A 24,012-nucleotide genomic window follows, 5' to 3' on the forward strand; every position below is an offset into this window, starting at 1 on the left:
CATTTTGCTCAGAATTGCATTAGATCTTTTAAGGAGTGTTTTGTAGTTTCTAATGCACATATCCCACCCTTTCTGTTGGGTCGTGTCCAGTCGCTTTGTCTCCCCCCCCCCCCCGCCCCACTCCGCATCCGTGGGCACGGCCATCCTTCCCCGTTGCGTTTGCTAACTGGTTACAGTTAATAGGAGTTAAATCTGTTGATGCTGGGTTCTGATTTCCTTCTCCCCATTACAGACATCAAAAATTCTAGAAAGTTGTCGGTTTCTGAGGGCGCAGGCCTTTGCTCTCTTCCTTATCCGGTAACGCTTGGGCCTCCTCTGCTTCCTCAGCTCGGCTCCCGTGGGGGTCGGGCCTCAGTGGGTGCTCCACTTGAGCACAGCTCTGAGTACAGGCTGCGCTGGGTGCATGTTGTGTCACATTAAGTAAATAACATTTGTATTTTCTTGCACGTTTTTATTTTTTTTTTTTTTTTAAATTTTTTTTTTGATTTTTTTATTTATTTATGATAGTCACAGAGAGAGAGAGGCAGAGACACAGGCAGAGGGAGAAGCAGGCTCCATGCACCGGAAGCCCGACGTGGGATTCGATCCCGGGTCTCCAGAATCGCGCCCTGGGCCAAAGGCAGGCGCCAAACCGCTCCGCCACCCAGGGATCCCCGTTCTTGCACGTTTTTAATCGTGAATGGATTTAAATTTTGTGAAGGTGGTCGCTTGGTTTTTTTTCTCACATGTCACGATATGAATTATGTAAATTGATTTCTGAATCCCAAACCATTTTTGAAGTAAACGTTTGATCAGTGTGTTTGAGTTGGTGGCCTGTCTTCCTACACCAGTTGGGAAGTGAGGACCTTCTGTATCGCTTCCGTGACACAATTTAACATTTTCGTTTTGAATGTTAAGTAGGCGGCTATAAGCTTGTATTCCTGGCTGGTCTGCGAGTCTCTGCTCTACCGGTGTTGGGAGTGCTAACACTTTGCTTTTTTTTTTTTTTTTTTTTTTTAAGTCTTCTTGGCAGCTGTTTTCTGCACAGTCAAGAAGACTAGGAGTCTCTGTGACTTCGGGAAGTTACTTGATTTCTAGCAATTGGACTGTCATTGGATTAAGGGTTTGGATTCTTTCTATTGTATTTCCTCAGATAAGTTGTCTATTTTAACTGGTTGTGAAAGAGATAGGAAGAAGAGTTTATTACAGGATGTCCGGCTTCCCTCTGGGAAAAAAAAAAGTAGCCTATGCCTCGAGAAACAAATTAGTATGTACCTGCTTTCCTGCCATGTCCTAGGATGTGTTAGCAATCATCATAGTGGAAAACAAGACAGCATTCTTGAATATTCCTGTTCTCATGATGGCTTACTGGGCTGAGAAGATGTTGAACAAACAATCACCACTAAATCCTTTCGACAAGCTCAGGGCGGTCACATGGGGCCATCTGAATGTATCGCGCTTGAACTTTTCTAGCCTGGGGGTCAAGGTACGCTTCCCCAAGAACATGATGTTTAACTTGAGACTGTTCTGAGGGATGGATTGAGGTTGGCTAGGCAAGAACAGCCTTTCAGCCAGAGACAATGTCGTGGAGAAATACACGTTTTCAGAACCTACAAAGCCAGCTACCATCTTTGGTTCTTTACCTGTTGTAGGCCTCAGCGACTGTTGCCATTCCCAAAGAGCACCACCGCTTTGTTATTGGCAAAAATGGAGAGAAGCTGCAAGACCTGGAGCTGAAAACTGCAACCAAAATTCAGATCCCGCGCCCAGATGACGCCAGCAATCAGATCCGGATCACCGGCACCAAAGAAGGCATCGAGAAAGCTCGCCACGAGGTCCTGCTCATCTCTGCTGAGCAGGTGGGGCCAGCTGAGAGCCTGGTATGTGTGTGTGCCGGCCTCAGTCCCACAGCCGTGCCCTCATGCTTGTGGCCTGTCCTTTCCAGGACAAACGTGCTGTCGAGAGGCTGGAGGTGGAGAAAGCATTCCACCCTTTCATCGCCGGGCCTTATAACCGACTCGTCGGTGAGATCATGCAGGAGACAGGGACACGCATCAACATCCCCCCGCCCAGCGTCAACCGGACAGAAATCGTCTTCACTGGAGAGAAGGAGCAGTTGGCTCAGGCTGTGGCTCGCATCAAGAAGATTTATGAGGAGAAGGTAATGATGGGGAAGAGAGCATAGCTCACTCTGGCGGGCTGTGGGGTCTGAACCTCATTCTTTGAGGTATGGAGGGGACTTGGGGGTCTTCACCTCTTAGAAGCTGCCATCTTCATCTGGTCATGACTAAATTCTGAGGTGATTCTTAGGAGGAGAGACCCAGTCCTTCTTGATCAGAGGAGTTTCTGTGCATGAGCTCTTCCCCTTCTTCACTTTGTGGGGCTCAGAGGTGCGGTCGAGGGCTCTGCATCCTGTTCCCTCCCCTTTTGGTCCTCATGGGCCCTTCCCTCTAATGCCCTTATCGTGCTTTTGCTTAGAAAAAGAAGACCACCACCATCGCTGTGGAGGTGAAGAAATCCCAGCACAAGTATGTCATCGGGCCCAAAGGCAATTCGTTACAGGAGATCCTGGAAAGAACAGGAGTTTCGGTGGAGATCCCACCCTCAGATAGCATCTCGGAGACTGTGATACTGCGAGGCGAGCCTGAAAAGCTAGGGCAGGCCCTGACTGAAGTCTATGCCAAGGTAACTGCTCCAGGAGTGGGTCCCAGCTCTGCGTGAAGGGCCGGACTCCTTACTTGCCCTCCTGGGAGCGCTCACGCACCTCGGGGTCCTAGCGGGCGGCCCAGCTCTGGGGGACACGCGCACAGAACCGCGACCGCACGGCCCCACCTTCTGCTTCCTGGTTTCCTAGGCCAACAGTTTTACGGTGTCCTCCGTCTCTGCTCCTTCCTGGCTTCACCGATTCATCATTGGCAAGAAAGGGCAGAACCTGGCCAAAATCACTCAGCAGATGCCCAAGGTGAGGAGGCATCGGGAATTAGTTACTGAGTCTTTCCTGCTTTTGTCATCACGTTTCTGACATCGTTTCTCTTCTGGGCGTGGCACGTTGTGTGTGTGTCACGGTTTCCACAGTGGGCTGAGGAAGATGAAAATGAATTCCTAAAACTACCTCTGCCGTTCTTTCAACCTTTTTAGCCAGAGAGTGTGTGTGTTGTTGGGTTTCGTGACTACCCTAGCACTCGTCCCCTTTGTCTGTTAGGGCAGGGTAACTTCCCGCTAGTTACGGGTGCGCAGCTCGTGTGAAGCTTGGAGTTACCGCCTCTTCATGCTTTCCACCTCCGTCGTTGATGCCCTTCCACTTTTCCAGCAGCCACTGCAGCTCCCAGTGAACGTGTGGGATGGCTGGCCAGAGGACACGTCCGCTGGACTGTCCTCCTACTCACACTTGGTTTCCAAGGGACTTCTTAGTCCTTCCACTTCCCTGGGCTCCGAGCCCTGGTGCTCGCACATGCAGTGGCTTCATGGGGCCACTCTCCCTACCACCCTTGTCCCATGTCACTGTCTTGCCTGGTGTGTTACAAATGAGGACAGGGCTGGCCTTGCCCATGGACCACCTTTGGGCAGCCAGCTGTACGCAGATTAAAATTCCATCCCTGATCCTTGTCTCATTTGTTTTGCAAGCAAAGAAGAGTGGCCCCAGGGGGCGCCTGAGTGGTTCATGAACCACTTGTTGATTGCCGGTCAGACCCTTGATTTCAGCTCAGGTCTCAGGGTCATGGGATCGAGCCCCGCTTCAGACTGTACCCAGGGTGGGGTCTTCTCCCTCCCCCTCTGCCCATCCCCCTAATGGGGTGTATGCACATGCACACATACTCTCTCTCTTAAAAAAAAAAAAATGGCCCCGTAACAGTGGAAGTGTACAGGGAATGGGGATGACAGTCGGTGCTGATGTGGTTTTATTCTGTGGCACATCATGGAGGATTTCACAGTTCCCATAGCTAGTGAACAGAAGATTAGACCGTAATATTTAGTACCCGAATAACAGGTGTCCCTCCCCCCCCCCAGCTGCCCTCTTCAGCTTTCTGCGGGTCTGTGGACATGCATTTGTATGAAGCAGGGGGGATTGGCCACTGCCTCAGCAAAGCACTCGTTGTTCTCGGGGGGGCACTGCCCCGTGCCATGCTGTCTTGACTGTCTCTTCCCTTATTTTGGTGTGGTAGGTTCACATTGAGTTCACAGAGGGTGAGGACAAGATCACCCTGGAAGGCCCCACAGAGGATGTAAACGTGGCTCAGGAACAGATCGAAGCCATGGTCAAAGACTTGGTAAGGTGCCCCTTTGCACGTCCTGGGTGCTGGTGCAGTAGGGACATATCCAGGTTGTCATTGCTTGGCCTGTGAGACGTCACATGGTGGGTGGGCCTGGGGACGACCCCCGCCCCCCCCCCCCAGGAGTGAATAATGAGTCGTGAAACAGTTGAAGCGGGCGAAGTCGGAAGAGTCATAGGTATAGGAAGTCTTGTTTTAGAGAAGGATCTTCCAATGGGGCCAGAATGATTGTCTTGGAACAGAGACTGCCAGTTAAGTGGCAAAAGGGGCAACAGCTGCCAGGTTGCGGGCTTTGGTGTGGCCTCGAGAGCTTGTCTGTGGACGCATTGTGTTCTCTCCTTGGCAGATCAACCGGATGGACTACGTAGAGATCAACGTGGACCACAAGTTCCACAGACACCTCATCGGGAAGAGTGGGGCCAACAGTGAGTGAGGGTGACCGTGGTGGGAGAAAGGCTCATGGTTTCTGACTGGGTGTCCTCGTCTGCCCCTCGGGCTCTGGTTGGTCTGGAGGCAACCTTGACCAGCCTGGTCAGAGGCCACAGTGAAGGAGCCCCTGAGCCTGGTGGGGCGACATCCCTAGTTTTGCCGTCCTTCTGGAGTCGCTGTTGAACGCGCCCCTGGCGGGGCTCCCCCAGGAGGAGGAAAGGTCCAGGCTCACGTGCGTGTCTCTCAGTGCACAGGAGGGTTCCTAGGGGGCACTTGGGAACACTGAGTCCCCGGTGAGCCCTGTCAGACCAGGAGTGTGAGAGCGGTTTGCTGGAAGCGTGCTGAGTGAGTGCTCTGCCCAGGTTGAGAGCATTATCTGAGACACACCCAGGGCCCTGCTTGCCTGTGAGGCCAGCCTGCACGCCACGGTGCACTCCCTGTCCGCTGTCTCAGCTGCAGCGGGAGGTAGGTGAGAGGACAGCACACCGCCCAGCCTGCATCCGTCCAGGGGGCAGGGAACCCAGCTGTCTACACAGAATGCCCTGTGACTGGGCCCTCTTTGGTTTTTGCCCTACTTAGTCCTATGTTTGTTCATAGTAAGTGTAAGCTTGTCAGCTCTGCTGTATTTGGTGTCAGTCTTGAGTTCCTGGCTGCTTTACCCTTTGGTAGTGAGAGTCCACAGAAGCTGCTGGCGGTGCTTCCTTGCACGCACTGTAGCTTGCTTTTGTTTTTGTTTTTGTTTTAATTAACTGTACGGTGTCTTCCTAAAAGACCATAAGGAAGTGTGGTTCTGAAATTCATTGCTGGTGTCTGCTCCCTAGGAGTGTGGGGGTTTAGAATAGATCTGTTTTCTGGTTCCACCCCCCTTTCCTTCATGATCTGAAGTCTCCTGCTCTCTTCTGACTCCTTGGCTTTGGCTGTCTCTGCATGTGCTCAATGACTCTCCTCGGCGACCCCGGCAGATCTTGGGCAGAGTGCTTCCCTTATTTCCTGGGATGAAGCCTCTCCAGGGAGTGGGGAATGGTTCTCTAACCACAGACCCTGGGCTCTGTCCAAAAGTGGCAGAAAAAGGGCTTCTCATTCCACTTGTTTTGCAAAGACAGTGAAGTACTTGATTTGGATCTGGGCTGATAGTGGACTTTCTATAGGCAGCAGTATGGCCTCAATGGAGTTAAGTAAATGTAAAGTTAATGTAAAGCCTTGTGATTTTCGGTAGTTTTATTTTTGGTTTTTAAGAGTAATTTTGTGACTTGAGAATAGTGGTTCAGTTCCCAAACTTGTTGCCACATTAGAAACACCTGGGATCTTTATCAGTGGAACAGAATAGAGAACCCAGAAATAGGCCCTCAACTCTATGGTCAACTCGTCAGGAAAGAACATCCAGTGGGAAAAAAACGGTCTCTTCAACAAATGGTGTTGGGAGAATTCAGTCACATGCAGAAGAATGAAACTGGACCACTTTCTGATGCATACACAACAGGAAACCATCAAAATCCTAGAGGAAAACATAGGCAGGCACCTCTCTTGACCTCAGCCACAGCAACTTCTTGCTAGACACCTCTCCAAAGACAAGGGAAACAAAGGCAAAAATGAACTATTGAACTTCATTAAGGTAAAAAGCTTCTGCAGCAAAGGAAACCATGGACAAAACCCAGAGGCAGCCTGCGGAACAGGAGAAGATATTTGCAAATGACACATCTTTGATAAAGGGCCGGTATCCAAGATCTTCACAGAACTGACCAAACTCAACACGCAAAAACCAAACAATCCCGTCAAGAAATGGGCAGAAGACATGAACAGACATTTCTCCAGGGCAGACCTGCACATGGCCAACAGACACCCGAAACAATGCTCCACATCACTGGGCATCAGGGAAATACACATCAGAACCACCATGAAATACCACCTCACACGAGTGAGAATGGCTAAAACTAAGACGGGAAACAAGTGTTAGGGAGGATGCAGAGAAAGGGGAGCCTTCTTTTTTTTTTTTTTTTTTTTTTTTAATTTTTATTTATTTATGATAGAGGCAGAGACATAGGCAGAGGGAGAAGCAGGCTCCATGCACCGGGAGCCCGATGTGGGATTCGATCCCGGGTCTCCAGGATCCCGCCCTGGGCCAAAGGCAGGCGCCAAACCGCTGCGCCACCCAGGGATCCCCGGGGAGCCTTCTTATACTGTGGGTGGGAACGCAAGCTGGTGCAGCCATTCTGGAGAACAGTGTGCGGAAGTTTCTCAAAGAGTTGAAAATAGAGCTACCCTATGACCCAGTTGCACTGCTGGGGATTTACCCCAAAGATACAGATGCAGTGAAACGCTGGGACACCTGCACCCCGATGTTTCTAGCAGCAATGTCCGCAATAGCCACACTGTGGAAGGAGCCACGATGTCCCTCAGCAGTTGAAGGGATAAAGGAGATGTGGTTTATATATGATGGAATACCATTCCGCCATTAGAAAGGATGAATACCCACCATTTGGTTCGACGTGGATGGAACTGCTGGAGGGTATCATGCTGAGTGACACACGTCAGAGAAAGTTACATGATCTCACTCGTGTTTGGAATTTAGGAAGCCAAACAGGAACATAGAGGAAGGGAGGAAAAATAAAGACGAAATCAGAGACGGAGGCAAACCATGGGAGACCCTTAATCATAGGAAACATACAGTCACTGGAGGGAGGGGGTGGGGGGACACGGTCACTGGGGGATGGGCATTAGGAGGGCACGTGATGGGATGAGCACTTGGGTGTCCTATAAGACCTATGAATCGGGCAACCCGGGTGGCTCAGTGGTTTAGCGCTGCATTCAGCCCAGGGCCTGATCCTGGAGACCCGGGATCGAGTCCCACGTCGGGCTCCCTGCATGGGGCCTGCTTCTCCCTCTGCCTGTGTTTCTGCCTCCCTTTCTCCCTCAATCTGTGTCTCTCATGAATAAATTAAAAAATCTATATTTAAAAAAAAAAAAGACCTATGAATCACTGACCTCTAGCTCTGAAATTAATATACTGTATGTTAATTAATTCAAATTTTGAAAAGCTTTCTAATACTTTCTCTACTGATGAAAAAGGTAGTATCAGTGAATAATTCTTTGATGTCCTATAATGAAATGTGTCAACTACGTGTGTTATTTCCCAGGTGATCAGTACATGAGTAAAAGATCCAAAGTAAAAAAAGAAAGAAAGAAAGAAAGAAAGAAATACCTGTGATCTTTTAAGTATTTTAAAGCCCCCACCATACCCCAGACTAGCTAAGCCCCCCACACTGAGGGGTCCTCACCATCTGCCGCAGGATAATGTCAGGGTGACACTGGTGTGGTTGATCCAGGTGGAGACCATAAGCAGCTCCTTTGATAGAATCAAAAGTCTTGCTGTGGAGTCCTAATCACCCTGTGCTTGTGTGGTGACTGGTAGGGTTTTTTAGGGTTCGGCCCTGTTCTGCTAGGTTGTTTGTTAGTGGTGGAACACAGTAGAAACTGAGTCCAAAATGTGTTTCTTTTTATATTCTTCAGTAAACAGAATCAAAGACCAGTACAAGGTGTCGGTGCGCATCCCTCCTGACAGTGAGAAGAGCAACCTGATTCGCATCGAGGGGGACCCACAGGGTGTGCAGCAGGCCAAGCGGGAGCTGCTGGAGCTCGCCTCTCGAATGGTAAGACGTGTGGCCGGGTCCTGCTGGGAAGGAGTGTGCGTACCTCTCTCTGTTGGGTGCGTCTGTGGAGTAGCATTATTTTCACCCCCGGTTCTCAAGAATGGGTCTCACTCGGGGAGCGTCTCTAACTCGCTGGGGCCCAGGTGCTATACGGAGGGAGAGTGGGGGGTGTTCAGCCTTGGCCCAAGCCGAGTCTGTGATGCTTGAAGTGCCAATTCTTAAAAGTACCCAGGAGACTCCCATGTGCAGCTAAGGTTAAAAGTCCCGGCTGTGTGGTTGTCTGCAGCTCTGGGGGTGGAGATGGGTGGGCCTTGCCCCTGCTGCCAGACTGAAGCACTCCACTCCCCTGGGCTAAGCAGCCCACACTGCTGTGCCTTTCGTGATTGTGTGACTCAGGCGCAGATCACGAGCAGTGACTCTCTACTTGGGCTGCATGTAAGGGTCTCAGGGGCACCTTTCAGAATCCAGAGGAGTTACATGCTGCCCGAGTGACTGTAGCTTAGCGTAGACTTGTGCAGAGTATCAGGAAAGCCTCGGGCAGGGCAAGGCACGTGCTTCTTGGGGCAAGGAGCGAGGCCCTTGTGTCTGCTGCCACCTTTTCACCACCTGGCACAGGTGCCCAAGCCTGGAGCCGCTCCTCAAGGCCCCCTTTTTGTTTGTTTGTTTTTTAATTTTATTTATTTCTCCATGAGAGGCAGCGAGAGACACACACAGGCAGAGGGAGAAGCAGGCTCCCTACAGGGAGCCCGATGTGGGACTCGATCCAGGCATTCCAGGATCACACCCTGAGCCGAAGCCCAACCGCTGAGCCACCCAGGCGTCCCAAGGCCCCCTTTTGACAGTAGGCTTTTCCCTGTGCTCCGCTGCAGGCCAGCGCAGGTGGCCTGCCTCCATTGTCTGGCCAGGGCCCCTTGGTCTGGAGTGTCCTGCACCTATGTTGGATTACTGAACCCTTATTGCTCTGTCAGCCTGGTGCCAGTCTAATCCAGGATCTCCTGAATCCTTTCACGTGGTTGGCTTGTAGTGTTTTTTCCTTTATGCCAGGTCTGTTTATTCCTTTGTAGGTCTTGTGACATTTTAGTGAGACCTGGAGGAGGGTGAGAACCATGCAAGTTTAGTGCCTGGTGTTCAATTAGTCTTTCTTAAGCGTCCACACAGAGCAGTGGTCTGAACCACGCTGTGTGGAGCAAGGATCACTGCCTGTTCTGTGAGTATTAGGTCTCAAGGTCTCTTGTTCTTGTCAACACAGAAACACTAGGTGAGCTGCTGGGGTGATGAAGGCTACTTGCTGTAGCACTTTCAGTTGAAGAGTCGGTCCTATGCTTAGTTGTTGAATTGCTCCTCATTCAGGAGAATAACGCCCAGCCTGTGTTGCTGGGGAAACAGGTGTCCTCTAGTGGGTGCTCTCCCCTAGCTGGTGACTCCTGGGAACGCTTCAGAGCAGTGCTGTGCTGCCCGGGCTCCCCGGGCTCCCGGGAGCCCCTCACTCTAATGTCATATGCTTGAATTTTGTTTTTAGGAAAACGAGCGCACCAAGGACCTGATCATTGAGCAGAGATTCCATCGCACAATCATTGGGCAGAAGGGTGAACGGATCCGTGAAATTCGTGACAAATTCCCAGAGGTAAAGATCTCCCTGTGGAATTCTTCAGGCCCTCTAGGGGGAATTGATTGGCACTTGGAGAGAGTCAGGATTTTGGAATCTAGTCGTTAGCAGTAACCGAAGTTGAATTTGTGATGGTTTTTTGCAGGTTATCATCAACTTTCCAGACCCAGCACAAAAAAGTGATATTGTTCAACTCAGAGGGCCCAAGAATGAGGTGGAAAAATGCACAAAATACATGCAGAAGATGGTGGCAGATCTGGTAGGGGATGTTTTCCATCCTCTGTTGTGATGGCGTTACCGGTGGCAGAGAGGCATGGGGCTCGTGTCCCATCAGAACCCCTGCTGCAGGGAGCACACTGGGGCACTGCAGTGGTCTGCCGTCGACGTAGTGGTGCCATCCCTCTTTACCCCGGGTGTTTAGACTGGCAGAAACTGTTAGAACTTGAGTGTGCTGTGGAATTAAAGCAGGGTGCCAGGTTCCTTGTTTCCTCGAGGGCTCCTCAGCCATCTGGATAAATTGTCCCATCCGGTCAGGAGGGGATTTGCGTAGGCAGTGTGGAGAGCCATTCGTTGATTTGTTACCTTCTTAAGAAGCTGGGATGGGAACAAGCAGTTTGGAAAGTGCTGGGGGTGGTTATGGATGGGAAGGCTGCAGATGGGCTCATGCTTCTGTGGTTTCTCGTGGGGCTCTGGCCGAGCTCACAACTGCCCCAGAGCGGCGGGGTCTGTGTGCCACCTCGATGCGTGTAGTGGGCTCACTCGTCTCAGCATGGTGGCCAGGACTCCCTCCTACCCAGATGTCAGGTGGGCACTGGCACGTTCTAACCCACTGCTTCTGGGTTACGGAGCTTGCGTCGAGCCGGTGGCAGGTTCCATTGGGAGCCACTTTTTATAAAGGTGGCTTGGCGTCAGTCGACAGCGGCCCGCCAGGTTAGCTAGTTGTCGGGTAAGCTGTCCTCCCGTGGGAAGGTCAGAGGTCCTAGTGGGAGACAAGCGTGTGTGTTCTAATAGCGAGTCCTGTCATACTCCCTCCCGGATGAAGGGGCACTTCGCTAACCAGCATGATGGCTAATTGTGTCACCTCTTTTGTTTTTAAGGTGGAAAATAGCTATTCAATTTCTGTTCCGATCTTCAAACAATTTCACAAGAACATCATTGGGAAAGGAGGCGCAAACATTAAGAAGGTGACCCCTGAATCCTGGCTCCCCTCGCCCTGTGCCATTCTGGCTCAGCATCGCAGGAGGGGAGCCTTACTTTACAGCCCTGGGCTCCCAAGTGTCTCAGCTGGGAAGCCGCTTCTCATGATTCTCCGTCTCCTTGTAGATTCGGGAAGAAAGCAACACTAAGATTGACCTTCCAGCTGAGAACAGCAATTCAGAGACCATTATCATCACAGGCAAGCGGGCCAACTGTGAGGCCGCCCGGAGCCGCATCCTGTCCATCCAAAAAGACCTGGTAATGGGGTGTTGGGTGACCGGGCACGCACCGGGCTCCCTGGCCCCCGAGGTGATAGCATGGGGTTCGGGCAGGCGGGGTGGGGGAGGCCAGCTCTCCCCACGGCAGTGCCAGGCCCGTGGTGGTGCTCACTACCAGGCCTGAGCAGTAGCACTGCACGTGGGTGCTTGGAAGTCATCTGGTCCGCAAGGTAGAACAGTAAATTTCTTTTCAATTTTTGAAAAATTAATGTGCAAGGAACTGCACGTTTACTAACGTGTACAGCTGGACGAGTTTTGACATATGTTGTACCTCCATGGGCTCTCCGTAGTCCAGCTAGTGAGCACATCCCCCACCCGGAGACGGCCTCCTGCCCCTTCGGTACCCCCCTCTGTCCTACCCGCCCCCAGCCCCCCTCTGCCTGTCCAGTCCTTCATCTGCTTTCTGCCACGGGGGATTAGGTCCAGCTTCCTGCATCGTTGTACAGAAGAAATTGTGGTGTTTGCTCTCAGAGCTCTAGGTGCTTTCACCTGGAGAAGTGTTGGGATGTGTCTGTGTTGTCTCGTGTGTCTGTACTGTTTTGTTTCATCGCTGGGTGATAGGTCCCTGTCCCTGTGTGGACATACCACGTTGCTTTTCGCCTAAGACTTACAGGTTTTCTTTCAAGAGATTTTTATTTACGATGTCAAGGATTTTAGCATAGAATTATTCATAATACTCCCCAGATTGTGCTTTCACTATGGTGAGGTCTTTCATGTTCCTGATATAGATGACTTACGTCATTATAAAATTACCTTTTTCTACTCCTGGTAGTGGTCTTTGCTCTGAGATACACTTTTTGTCATTAAAGTAGGTTTCTTTTAGGCATCTTGCTTTTTTAATTCAATCTGATAATTTCTGCTTTTTAAAGACCTTATTTATTAGTGAGTGGGAGGAGGAGCAGTGGGAAAGGGACAAGCCGACTCTGCTGAACACAATGCCCCACGCAGGGCTTGATCTCATGACCCTAAGATCATGACCTGAGCCAAAATCAACACTGAGACCTTAACCTACTGAGCTACCCAGGCGCCCCAGTCTGCCTTTTAAATAGAGGCGTTTGCACTTAATTACATTAGTAATTCTTCGTATCATGTATTATGTGATACATGTTTCACTACATAATGTAGCAAGTGTGGTTAAATGTCAGTTTTTTAGCTTTTATAACTGTGGAAAACGTAACAAAATTTACCACCTTAGTGTACACCGAGGGGCATCAAATGCATTCATTGTTGTGTGACCGTCACCATCATCTCCAGCACGTTCGCGTCTCCTCAAACAGAAAATGTACATGTAAACCCCTCCCCGACCCACTGGTCACCTTGACGTGGTAGTTTTATGGAGCTGGGTTTTGGTGCGCCATCTTGCATTTGCTTTCTATTTGTTCCATCTACTTTGCTCTCTTTTTCTGCCTGCTTTAGGATTTAATACTATAATCTTACTCCTTTTATCTCCTTTTTTGGCTTATTGGATGTGACTTTTATTATAGTGATCGTATTAGGGTTTGTAGTGTCTGTCCTCCCCCTAGACCCTGTCTCCCAAGTGACTGTGCTGGTTGCAGGGCAGCCTGAGAGGCTGCAAGCCCTGTGCCCTCACCCCCGCACGTCCCCTTCATCACCCAAGTCTCTCTGTCTGCATCCCCAGCCTCCAGGCCCCACAGCGTGTCGCTGCTTCACACTGGCTGCTTGCACCCAGTATAAAGTAGTAAGTGGGGTCATGCAGTCACAGTGTGTTTAGCTTTGTAATGAAGTGCTAGACTGTCTTCCAGTGAGACTGTGCCTTTGAAATACTTTGCTCCGGGATCCCTGGGTGGCGCAGCGGTTTAGTGCCTGCCTTTGGCCTGGGGCACGATCCTGGAGACCCAGGATCAAATCCCGCGTCGGGCTCCCTGCATGGAGCCTGCTTCTCCCTCTGCCTGTGTCTCTGCCTCTCTCCCTCTCTGTGACTATCATGAATAAATAAATAAAATCTTAAAAAAAAAAAAAAAAAAATGAAATACTTTGCTCCTTTTCGGGCTCGCTCTTAAGACACGTGAGGTGTGGGGGTCACAGCAGTGCCTGGTTTTGGGCATCCCTGCCCACCCCCAAGGTGAGGCCCTCCTGCTCCCAGTGGCTCAGTGTCGACGGTGCTGTGCCCTGCGGTCCCTTCTCCCGTGATGCCAGGCTCTTCCCACGCACAGGTCAGCCTGGGAGCAGTCTTCCACTCCTGGGGCTTCTGCCAGCCTGGTCTCGCCAGGCCATCAGGTCCCCTTGCTTGCTTCCTGTCCCCGGTGTCAACACCCCTGGTTCTCGTGGAGGGTAAATCTGCTCCCTGTTGTTTCACCTTAATGGAGGCAGGGTTTTAATAGGAGAGGCTCACGATCCGTGGGCATCTGGGTGGTGTCTCCTTGGGCACTGAGAGGACTAAAGAAGTGAAGCTGCTCCCTGGTGGGACCTGGAGACTTTCCTTGTATGCGGTGTGAACTGCTTGTACCCCCAGCCCACGTCCACCCACACACGTGCCCACAAGGGCTCCAGGCCCCTCTGCATGGGCGTGCCGTCCCGTGTCCCACGCCTCATGGACTGTGTGTCCTTTCAGGCCAACATAGCTGAGCTGGAGGTCTCGATTCCTGCCAAGCTGCATAACTCCCTCATCGGCACGAAGGGCCGCTTGATCCGCTCCATCATGGAGGAGTGCGGCGGGGTGCACATTCACTTCCCTGTGGAGGGCTCGGGAAGTGACACGGTTGTCATCAGGGGCCCCGCCTCGGACGTGGAGAAGGCCAAGAAGCAGCTCCTGCACCTGGCCGAGGAAAAGGTGAGCCTCACGCCTGGGGGCGGTGACGCTGTGTCTGTCCCTTGTTAGAAATCCTTGCCTTGTCCTGGTGGCAGGTCAGGAAATTGCTTCAGATACCTTTTTGTGTCTTTGAATTTGCTGCTGCAGAACAGAGGGCCTTGGCAGGTTGAATGCCTACCTAATGTGATAGGGAAAACTTGTTTGGCTTACCGGGTTCTGTTTCGTTAACGTTTTATTTATATGAGAGCGAGTGAGAGCTCACGAGCAGGGGGAGAGGGAGGGGCAGGCTCAGACTCCCCCCCCAGAGCGGGGAGTCCAATGTGGGACTCGATCCCAGGCCCCAGAGATAATGGCCTGAGCTGAAGACAGATGCTTAAACAACTGAGCCACCTAGGCACCCTTGTTTTTTTTTAAAGTATGGTTTATAGACGCTAAAACTTCCCTTTCCTTGGCATATACACCTGGCATATACGTTGGTAAGCATATACAAACTCAGGTGACCACCCCTGCAGTGGCAGTGTTTTGGCCATCGCCCCCTAAAATTCTGCATGGAATCACCTTTGCCTCCTTGTCAGGACCCATGTGTGGGTCTGATTCTGGACTCTGCTGTGTCCCCGAAATGGCACAGGGAGGGGATGGCCAGCAGAGCCCTTCAGAGGACTGGTGCTCTGGCTCTTGTACATCTTTGCCTTTCTGTGCGGATTGGGAGCCAGCTTCACGGTTTCGGGGGCAGTGGGGGGGGGAGATCCTGCTTGATTTCAGCTGGGACTGTGTTGAATCTAAAGATCAGACTGGGGAGAGTCGACAGCTCAGGAATTCAAGGTTTTCCAGTCTGCGTTCTTCAAGTTTAAATCTTTGATTTTTCATAGGGGTTTTGTAGTTTTCTAGCATGAGGGTCTCGTTCATATTTTGATTTAAATCCTCAGTTTTGCATTCCATCGCTGTCCTGAATGGTACTTTGTCATTCACTTTAATTTCCGGTTTCTATAGCATGTAGAAACATGTTCGACTTTTTTATATTGACCTTGTCTTATGCATCTGGGTTAAAGTTCAGTAACCCAGTCACTTTTCAGTTCCAGTAACTTTTTTCGGTAGATTCTTTGAGTTTTCTGTGAGTAAAATATATCTTCTCTGATTAGACAGCTGATGTCTCTCTTGCTGACCCGTATGCCTGCAGCTGTGGCCTTACTGTGTTGCCTGGGCCTCTGGCACGGTGGAGTAGCAGCAGGGAGAGGGGACAGCCGTGCCTCGTTGGTGAACTTGGGAGAAAGTGCTCAGTCCACTCACTTGAGTGGGAAGTGAGCTGTGGGTCTCCGTCAGGTTGAGGAAGTTTCCTCTTCTGCCACAAGTTTGCTGAGAGCTCCTGTGGGAACGGGGGTGGGACTTTGTAGGAGCTTCTCTGTACCTGTCCACACGATAGCCTGGTTTCCGTTTTTTTAAGCATATGTATTAGTTTTTTTTAAAGTGTTTTTGTTTGTTTAACATTTAAGCGAACTTGCGTTTCTGGGATGACCCCACTTGGTTTAGGTGTGCTGTCCTTCGTCATGTTGCTGGGCTGGGCTGACCTAGCTCGTTAACTTTTTATTTATTTTTTAAATTTTCTTTAGATTTTTATTTATTCATGAGAGACACACAGAGGGATAGAGGCAGAGACACAGGCAGAGGGAGAAGCAGGCTCCATGCAGGGACCTCCAGGATCAGGCCCCTTGGGCTGAAGGCGGCGCTAAACCGCTGAGCCACCCGGGCTGCCCCGTTCATTAACTTTTTAATACGCTGCTGTTTGCCAGTGTCTGTGTCTGAAGATGAGTCGATTTTCTCGAGGGTGTTTGGAAAAGCAGCATTTGAAAGATAACAAAATTCATTCGTTCATTACTGTTGAGCATGCTGCAGACCCTCTTTTCTTTTCCTTTGTGTTTCCTCATGCTCGTGGGCCAGGTTGCAGGACACAAGGAAGGAGAGGAAAGGGCGTCGTGTGGGTCTGAGTCGGCCTGGAGGCGCGTGTGCTCTTCCTGCTGAATCTGCCGGAGGAGCTGGCATCCTCAAAGGGTGTCATGTCGGGGCCTTTGCTGGGCCCTGGTCTTTTGGTGTCAGATGAGGGCCTTGGCTGCCTTGCGTCTCCACATGGCCGGCCTTGGGCTGCGCTGCAGCACGAGCAGGGGAAGAGCTGGACTCGGGGAGGAGCCGGAGTGCTATGGGCTTAGCCGCTGTGCACATGCACCCCTCTCCCCAGCACCCCGAGGCTGCACTTGCCGGTCCTCCCTGTGGGCGGGAGTGGCCGGCCTGGGCTCTGCGTGCACAAGCTCTGAGCCATCTCGGTGTCTCTGGACGGCAGAGGGGGCTTTACTTCCCGTCTGGGTTTCGGTGAGGCCGTTGTTGTCTGGGCCTCCGTATTCACCTGCTCAGTGTACCAGGCGGGTAGCATCAGGCCAGTGTACCCGGGGTTGGTCTCCACAGCAAACCAAGAGCTTCACCGTTGACATCCGCGCGAAGCCAGAATACCACAAGTTCCTCATTGGCAAAGGGGGCGGCAAGATCCGCAAGGTACGTGACAACACTGGAGCCCGCATCATATTCCCGACGGCCGAGGACAAGGACCAGGACCTCATCACCATCATAGGGAAGGAGGACGCTGTCAGGGAGGCCCAGAAGGAGCTGGAGGCCCTCATTCAGAACCTGGTAAGGCCCGTGGAGCCGCGCCGTGGCGGTTCTCAGGCAGGGTCGGCGGGTCCCTTACTCTCCCTGCCCTCTGCCGTAGGACAACGTGGTGGAAGACTGCATGCTAGTGGACCCCAAGCACCACCGCCATTTTGTCATCCGGAGAGGCCAGGTCTTGCGGGAGATCGCCGAAGAGTATGGTGGGGTGATGGTGAGCTTCCCGCGCTCTGGCACACAGAGCGATAAAGTCACCCTCAAGGGTGCCAAGGACTGTGTGGAGGCGGCCAAGAAGCGCATCCAGGAGATCATTGAGGACCTGGTAGGTGTCTGGGAGGGTGGCGGGGCTCTTGGCCTCAACACCCAGGGGCAAACAGAGGGAGTGGCTGGGGCTCTTCGGTTCTCAGCCTCTGGTCTCCGTCTACAGTGATGAGAATACTGCCCCTGAACAGCAGCTTTTTAAAACACGTGTTGGAATCCAATCTGCACGAGGAAGCAGTCTCTCCCCGCAAGGGAAGAAGGGAGATGGAGGGGGCGGGCCTGTCAGTGAACCCACCTGTTTGGGGTTTTCTACACCAGCCCTGAGGGACCTTCCCTCTCCTGGCGCCCCCTTGCTGTGGCCTTAGACGTACTTTCCCGACCGTCAAGCCCAGCGCCTCCTCGTGGAGTCACAGCCGCAGCAGTCAGGTCACCGGCCCACGTAGCCACCCTTGAGGGGCAGCACCCAACGGTGATGTGTGCCGGGGGGGGGCTCTGTGTCCAGAGACAGGAAAGGGCTGTACTCGCGCTCTGGGTGGCGGCGAGCCTTGCTGCCATTTGCCGACAGTCGTCAGTACTTCCTTAGTCTCTGAGCGACATGGCACCAGGAGGCCTCCCGTTGGGTCCTGCCCCGCGCCCCTCCTCGGTCCGCCCTGTCGTTCTGGAGCACTGGAGGTGTCTGTAGAGGACTGAGTGGGTGCAGATGTGACTGGCCCTCATCCATTAACCTTTGCCTTTATTTTTTCCTTTCTTGCTGTGCCCACCCCACCCCACCCCCAGGAAGCCCAGGTGACCATAGAATGTGCCATACCCCAGAAGTTTCATCGCTCTGTCATGGGGCCCAAAGGTTCCAGAATCCAGCAGATTACTCGGGACTATAATGTTCAGATTAAGTTCCCAGACAGAGAGGAGAACCCAGGTGGGTCCCAGCGGTGAGCTCTGTGCTGAGTGGGGAAGCAGGTGTGTGCCTGGGCCCCCCGCCTGGGGCTGCGTCCTGCCCTGTGCTGCAGTGCGGTGGGCCGCGCGGGACTTGTTCCAGAGGTTCTCTAAGGGGTGGGCTCTATCAGCTCCTGCAGGGCGATGGGTGCCCTTCCAGCGTCCACAGGCTCGCAGCTAGTGACCAGGCAAAAGGAGGGCAAAGCACCTGCGGCTCCAGAGACAGTGGAACCCGCCCCCACCCCCGACCCCCCACTCAGCCACCGCCTTGAGTTTGGTTCTGAGTTTTCCCACAGGTCCCGAGTAACGTGTGTGACGTGCTGCTTCCGCTGCAGCTGTCTGTCCCCCTGCACCTCTCCTTGGCAGGCCTCGTGCCTTGTGAGGCAGGCAGCCCCATCGGCCCCAGTGTCGGCTTGGTTCTGTGTGCCCCAGAGACGGGGCGGGGTGGTAGGCAGTCCCGAGGCGACGTTCTGAGAGCCGTCTCCCACTCGGTGGCAACCAAGTGTGTCTTTGTTGGCCGGTCACTGTTGACGTGTGTGGTCCAGCTGATGACCATGTGGCCTCCTGGGTCCACTCCACGTGCTCCGTCCTCTCCGGAGCTTGTCGTGGCCATAGAAGCTCCTCTGTTCCCCTGAGTACAGATGCTCTTGGGTACTTATGAAGGATATCGCATAGGGTAGAGATCTCAATATCCAGACTGTGTTCTCTCTCCGTGCACCCTTCACACGGTCACTCCTTCTGAGTCATTTGCCTGTACTTTTTTTTAAGTTTTTTTATATATTTATTCACGGGAGACACAGAGAGAGGCAGAGAGAGACACAGGCAGAGAGAGAAGCAGGCTCCATGCACCGGGAGCCCGACATGGGACTCGATCCCGGGTCTCCAGGATCACGCCCTGGGCCGAAGGTGGCGCCAAAGCGCTGGGCCACCCGGGCTGCCCCATTTGCGTGTACTTTTAACCCTTGTTTGGGAGAACTGGCACGTGCCTCAGAATCCGATCTGACCGCATGTGATACTGTTTGCGAATTCTGTTGGTGTTGAAATTCTGTCTGGAATGTGTCTGCAGAGCCCAACCTTCCCCCAGCCGCATGCAGGACCGATGGCTTAGGCCATCCTCTCTTTTGCTTGCTCGCTCTTGTTCCTAAACCTTGCTTTTGTGTTCAGGTGCACACTGGTTCCCACCAGCTGGCCGCGGCGGCCCATTTCATGTCCCTTCTCTCGAGCCTTGCTCTCTCGCTTCCTGGCACCGGAGGCTCCCCTCTTCCCTCCCAGCTTGTGTCACAGGCCCCTCTGTGCAGCCGTGTCCCAACCCTGGGGCTTGGTCTGTAGTCTCTGTGCCCTGCAGACTCACTAGCCACCATGCAGCACACACACTTCCCCTGTGCCAGCCTCCCAGGAAGCCAGGGCATTCGGGTCTTCCCTCCCCCACCTGCCAGCACGTGGCGGGTGCTCCACAGGTGTTGGCATTGAGCGTGCTGAGTCAGCACCTTGAGCTGGCCCCCTCCCCCCGTCTCCCCAGTTCACAGCGTCGAGCCGCCAGTCCAGGAGAACGGTGACGATGCCGGAGACGGGAGGGATGCCAAAGAGGCCGACCCTGGCTCCCCTAGGAGGTGCGACATCATCATCATCTCTGGCCGGAAAGAAAAGTGTGAGGCCGCCAAGGAAGCCCTTGAGGTGGGTGCGGCCCGCTGCCCTCGTGGAGGCATGGGCCTGGACCTCGTGTGCTGATGCTGCCCTGAGCACCTGGGCTCGCACTCTGGGGGGCATAGCGCCCGCCACCCACCCCGGTGGGTGGGTGGGTGTGGACCGGCACGGAACTGACAGGTTTCCGTGACAGCGGGGGGGGGAGTGTGGTCTCCAGCCTCGGTTCCCTTTCCCATAGCGTTGTGACCCCAATCTGGCTCAGGCTTGTGAGGATGAGCGAGTGCTTACCTGAGTGCCACTTACCTGTTGCACTGTTTTAAGTGTTACAGGACCTCAGTGTGGAAGATCGTGCTTATGTAGGGTGGACGGAGGAGCAAAATAATCTGTCGGGTGTCAAGTGATGGTTAAACGGGACTGTGGAAGTGAAGGGGGTGGGGGGCGGGAAGCAGTGGGGCCGGAGCAGAGGCAGAACAGGGGAGCCGGTGTCCCCTGCTGTCGTCCCTGCAGGCCACCTGGCTTGGCCACAGGCTGTCCTTGCCGTCGGTGAGGCCGGGAGTCAGGGCCACCTTCAATGTGTGAGACCCCTGTTCCCACCCTGGGCCTCAGGGTGCTCTGTGCTTCCTGGATTTGGTTTGTTCTGTTTCTGGCTGTGGCCTGCCACGTTTAAGAGCAGAGGCTTGGGGCGATGGTCTGAAAGTTTGCTCTGTTGGCATTAATCTTAAATAATGGATTCCATGGGGTTTTTTCATTTGTTTGAGAGAGAGCTTGTGTAGGATCGGGGGTGGGGGAGGCAGAGGGGGAGAGAGAACCCCAAGCCGACCCCACAAGTGTGGAGCCTGCTGCGGGACTCGATCCCAGGACCGAGATCGATACCTGAGCCGAAATCGAGTCCGATGTTAACCAAGTGAGCCACCCAGGCAGCCCCGCATTCCATCCTCTTTTCTTCTGTTTTCCTTGAGTTAAAACCTGGGGGGCGTCCTGAGCCTAGGTGAGCAGCAGGGAAGGTTCCAGGAAGCTCCCTGTAATTCTCACGGGGTCACTGTGCTCCGAGCTTGCTTTCAGGCCTGCCCCTGACCGTCTTCCCTGCAGGCGCTGGTTCCTGTCACCATCGAAGTGGAGGTGCCCTTTGACCTTCACCGGTACATCATTGGGCAGAAGGGGAGCGGGATCCGAAAGATGATGGACGAGTTCGAGGTACGGCAGTTTGCGGCTCTTCCTTGGCGCCACGCTGGGAGGGAGCCCTCCGGAGCCCCGCTGGCAGCTGGCGCCCTTGGCCGTGTGCCCTGTTCCTGCTCTTAGCGCGGCAGCACGGTGCCCCCTTTCTTCTCGCGGGACCCTGTCTGCATCAGGTCTGCCCCTGTCTCCGTGTAGGTGAACATCCACGTGCCGGCGCCGGAACTGCAGTCCGACATCATCGCCATCACCGGCCTCGCCGCCAATTTGGACCGGGCCAAGGCTGGGTTGCTGGAGCGCGTGAAGGAGCTGCAGGCCGAGCAGGAAGACCGGGTGGGTGTCTGTCGGCCGCGGGGGCGTCCTCCAGAGCCGTGGCCCTCAGCCCGAGCCCCACCAGCACCCTGGTCACGCCGCAGCCGGGTGGCAGGAGGCGCACCTGGCCAGCCTGCCACGGTTTGCGTCCAGAGGCCTTGCTGTCGGGGGAGCCTTTCTTCAGACGCAGTGTTACGGGCGTGGCACTTTCCTCTTCCGCGGCAGAGTTAGATTTCCTGTTAATTAGCACTTTTTTTTCCAAAGTAAACGTGCCATGTTGTGGTGCCTCCAACTGCACAGGAAAGGTAAGGTTAGAGAGGCCCGGGAGCCGTTGCTGTGAAAGACCCCCAGACGTGAGTGGTGTGGTCCAGGGCAGGCGTCAGCGGGACCTTCCCGCTGCACGGTTTCCCTGCCCTGAGGCGGGTTTGAGACCCACCTCCCCCCTGTAGGGCTGGTGTTTGAAGGGTTTCCTGCGTGGTGCACGGTGAGGCTGGGTGTCGTGACCGCCTAAAGCCCTGTCACAGGCGATGGGGGTGACGGGCTCCTGCAGGGCGGACTCCATGGAGTCGTGAAGGGATGGGGCCCGCACAGCTGCGTGTGTTTCCGACGGTCTCAGCCTCTGGCCTGCTCTTGTACCCTAGCCTTGAAAGACGCCCCGGAACACTCTCCCGAATGCTCATCAGATCCCTGCTAAACCAGTCCGAAAGTTGAGCTTAGAGCTCGCCGTGTGCCGGCCTTGTCCGTGCCCAGGGGTCCTTTTCCGAAGGGTCACAGTGGGTCCTTGAACTGGGGGTGCAGGGTGGCACAGTGGCCAACAGGAAAGCTGTGTCTTTTGTCCTGTCCCTGAGGATACCTGGGTGGTCCAGGACCAAGCGGAGGGGGCGGTGGCCTGTGGCTGCGCGTGCCGGTGAAGGTCATCCTTCGGGGGTAGTTGGACAACTCTGCTCTTGTCTCGTCTGTAGGCTTTAAGGAGCTTTAAACTGAGCGTCACGGTGGACCCCAAATACCATCCCAAAATTATTGGGAGAAAAGGGGCGGTGATTACGCAGATCCGCTTGGAGCATGACGTGAACATCCAGTTTCCCGATAAGGACGATGGGAGCCAGGTGAGGATGACTGCCTGGGGCAGAAGGACTCTTGGAGCCTCCTCCTGACCCGGAGCAGGGAGCGGGCAAGCGGAGGGGGGTGTGCCCAGGTGGGTGGGGAGTAGCAGGTCTCTGAGGAGCTGGTTTTGGCTCAGGCCTTGGGCCGCGTTTTGGGCCGTGTCAGCTGGGCGAGGTGTCCCTGTCCCACGCCCCCTGGTCATTCCTGGTGGCAGGTGGGGCTCCAGCTGGGGCCTTCCCCCACAGTTGTCCCCACAGGCGGAGTCCCTCGAGGAGCACCACAGCCCCCGCCTCCCCACTCTGCCCTCTGCCTCCGGCCCGGCCCTGACCGTCCCCGCGGGCGTCCTTCTGTCTGCCTCTGCATCTCACCAACGTGTTTCCCCTGCTGCTGGTTTTTGTTCCTTACTCTGTGCTTGAGCGGGCTGTACGCCCGACGCGGGGCTCGAACCATGACCCTGAGGTTGAGTGGCCTGCTCTGCCGCCTGAGCCAGCCAGGCGCCCTCTGACTTTAATTTTTAATGTTTTTAATTCTGAGGATTTAGCTCTTCCAGCCTCTCACCTTTGCTGTGTGTGTCTCTTTCTTTCAACTTTTCTACTTAAGTAGCACATTTTTAGTTATTTGGTGCTCAGGCCCCTGCGGTTGATGTTCTGCGAGCCAGAGAGCGTCAGGCGGCCTCGTTTTCTTCATACCCTCTTCTCTATGAAGATGACTCCTCGTTGGCGAAGGGTCGTGGTTGGTGTCTGGGGAGGTGCCCGTGGGGAGACCGGCTGATGCTCCGTCTCCTGGAGTCTTCGCTGCCTGTTCTGGGCAGGTCTCGAGGCTTCTGCTCTTCTGTTTTGTTCTCTGGTCCTTTGGCCCCACTGTCCTGCAGGTGCACTGGTCTCCTGCCTTTAAGAATGTGGCTGACGGGTGTGATTCTGTTCTCACGTTTTCTTTATGCCTCGAGTCGCATCTGTGCTCACACTGTGCACGCGTCTGTGGGAGGGATGGGAGGGAGGCCGTGGGCTGGGCGCGCTGGGGCTGTGGGGCGCCGGCCACGGGGCCTGGGACCTTGTGTCCAGGGAGGCGCCTCCAGGTGCAGGACCCGGGGTCCCCTCCTGTGCCTCGTGTCGGCCCCGCGCTCTGCCCCCACCCGCAGCTTTCGTTTCCCGTGCGTGTCCTTAGTAGGGGTGGGGGCGGGGCGGGAACCGGCGGGCTCCGTGGGCCCGGCATTCTTTGCGCCTGCCTTGCGCGGCCCGTGGCGCCTCTTGTCACCTCGCAGAGCTGCGTCTGCGGTGGTGGGGCTCCCAGCCTGGGATCCTTAGGAGCGTCCCCTCTCCTGACGGGTTTTTCCTTTCTCAGCCCCAGGACCAAATTACGATCACAGGGTATGAAAAGAACACGGAAGCTGCCCGGGACGCCATTTTGAAAATTGTGGGTGAACTTGAACAGATGGTTTCTGAGGACGTCCCGCTGGACCACCGCGTTCACGCCCGCATCATTGGCGCCCGCGGCAAAGCCATCCGCAAGATCATGGATGAGTTCAAGGTGGGTCCCGGCCAAACGTGAAGGGCGTCCTTGAGTCCTGGAAGCCTGGTGGGTGGACGGGTGCGTGCTTCCCGCTCCCCGCTCTGCCAGGTTCTTCCTTCCACATGACGGTTGCGGGGTCACCGGGGACTGCCGGGCTGCAGGTGCCCGGCCCTAGGTAGGCGAGGCGGCGTCCTGCACAGGCCTGTGGGGCACACGCCCCCGCGTGGATCGGCGGGGGCTGTAGCTG

General features: G+C 54.2%; 1 protein-coding gene across 3 annotated transcripts in view; it reads left to right on the top strand.

Annotated features, from left to right (window-relative positions):
- HDLBP (high density lipoprotein binding protein) overlaps positions 1-24,012 on the top strand; it is a 71,161-nt gene that overhangs the window by 44,311 nt on the left and 2,838 nt on the right. For all 3 annotated transcript variants that reach the window (XM_055345964.1, XM_055345966.1, XM_055345965.1), the window contains exons 6-25: positions 1,632-1,838; positions 1,925-2,140; positions 2,458-2,664; positions 2,834-2,941; positions 4,143-4,247; positions 4,597-4,675; positions 8,187-8,326; positions 9,846-9,950; positions 10,078-10,191; positions 11,030-11,116; positions 11,256-11,387; positions 13,980-14,198; positions 16,632-16,853; positions 16,933-17,151; positions 17,868-18,006; positions 19,543-19,697; positions 20,757-20,861; positions 21,039-21,173; positions 22,115-22,258; positions 23,598-23,783. In XM_055345964.1, coding sequence (XP_055201939.1) covers positions 1,632-1,838; positions 1,925-2,140; positions 2,458-2,664; positions 2,834-2,941; positions 4,143-4,247; positions 4,597-4,675; positions 8,187-8,326; positions 9,846-9,950; positions 10,078-10,191; positions 11,030-11,116; positions 11,256-11,387; positions 13,980-14,198; positions 16,632-16,853; positions 16,933-17,151; positions 17,868-18,006; positions 19,543-19,697; positions 20,757-20,861; positions 21,039-21,173; positions 22,115-22,258; positions 23,598-23,783 — 3,024 coding nt within the window. The remainder of the gene's footprint in view (positions 1-1,631; positions 1,839-1,924; positions 2,141-2,457; positions 2,665-2,833; positions 2,942-4,142; positions 4,248-4,596; positions 4,676-8,186; positions 8,327-9,845; positions 9,951-10,077; positions 10,192-11,029; positions 11,117-11,255; positions 11,388-13,979; positions 14,199-16,631; positions 16,854-16,932; positions 17,152-17,867; positions 18,007-19,542; positions 19,698-20,756; positions 20,862-21,038; positions 21,174-22,114; positions 22,259-23,597; positions 23,784-24,012) is intronic.

The sequence above is a fragment of the Nyctereutes procyonoides genome, unplaced genomic scaffold (assembly GCF_905146905.1).
Source record: "Nyctereutes procyonoides isolate TBG_1078 unplaced genomic scaffold, NYPRO_anot_genome, whole genome shotgun sequence".
NCBI classification, from domain to species: Eukaryota; Metazoa; Chordata; class Mammalia; order Carnivora; family Canidae; genus Nyctereutes; species Nyctereutes procyonoides.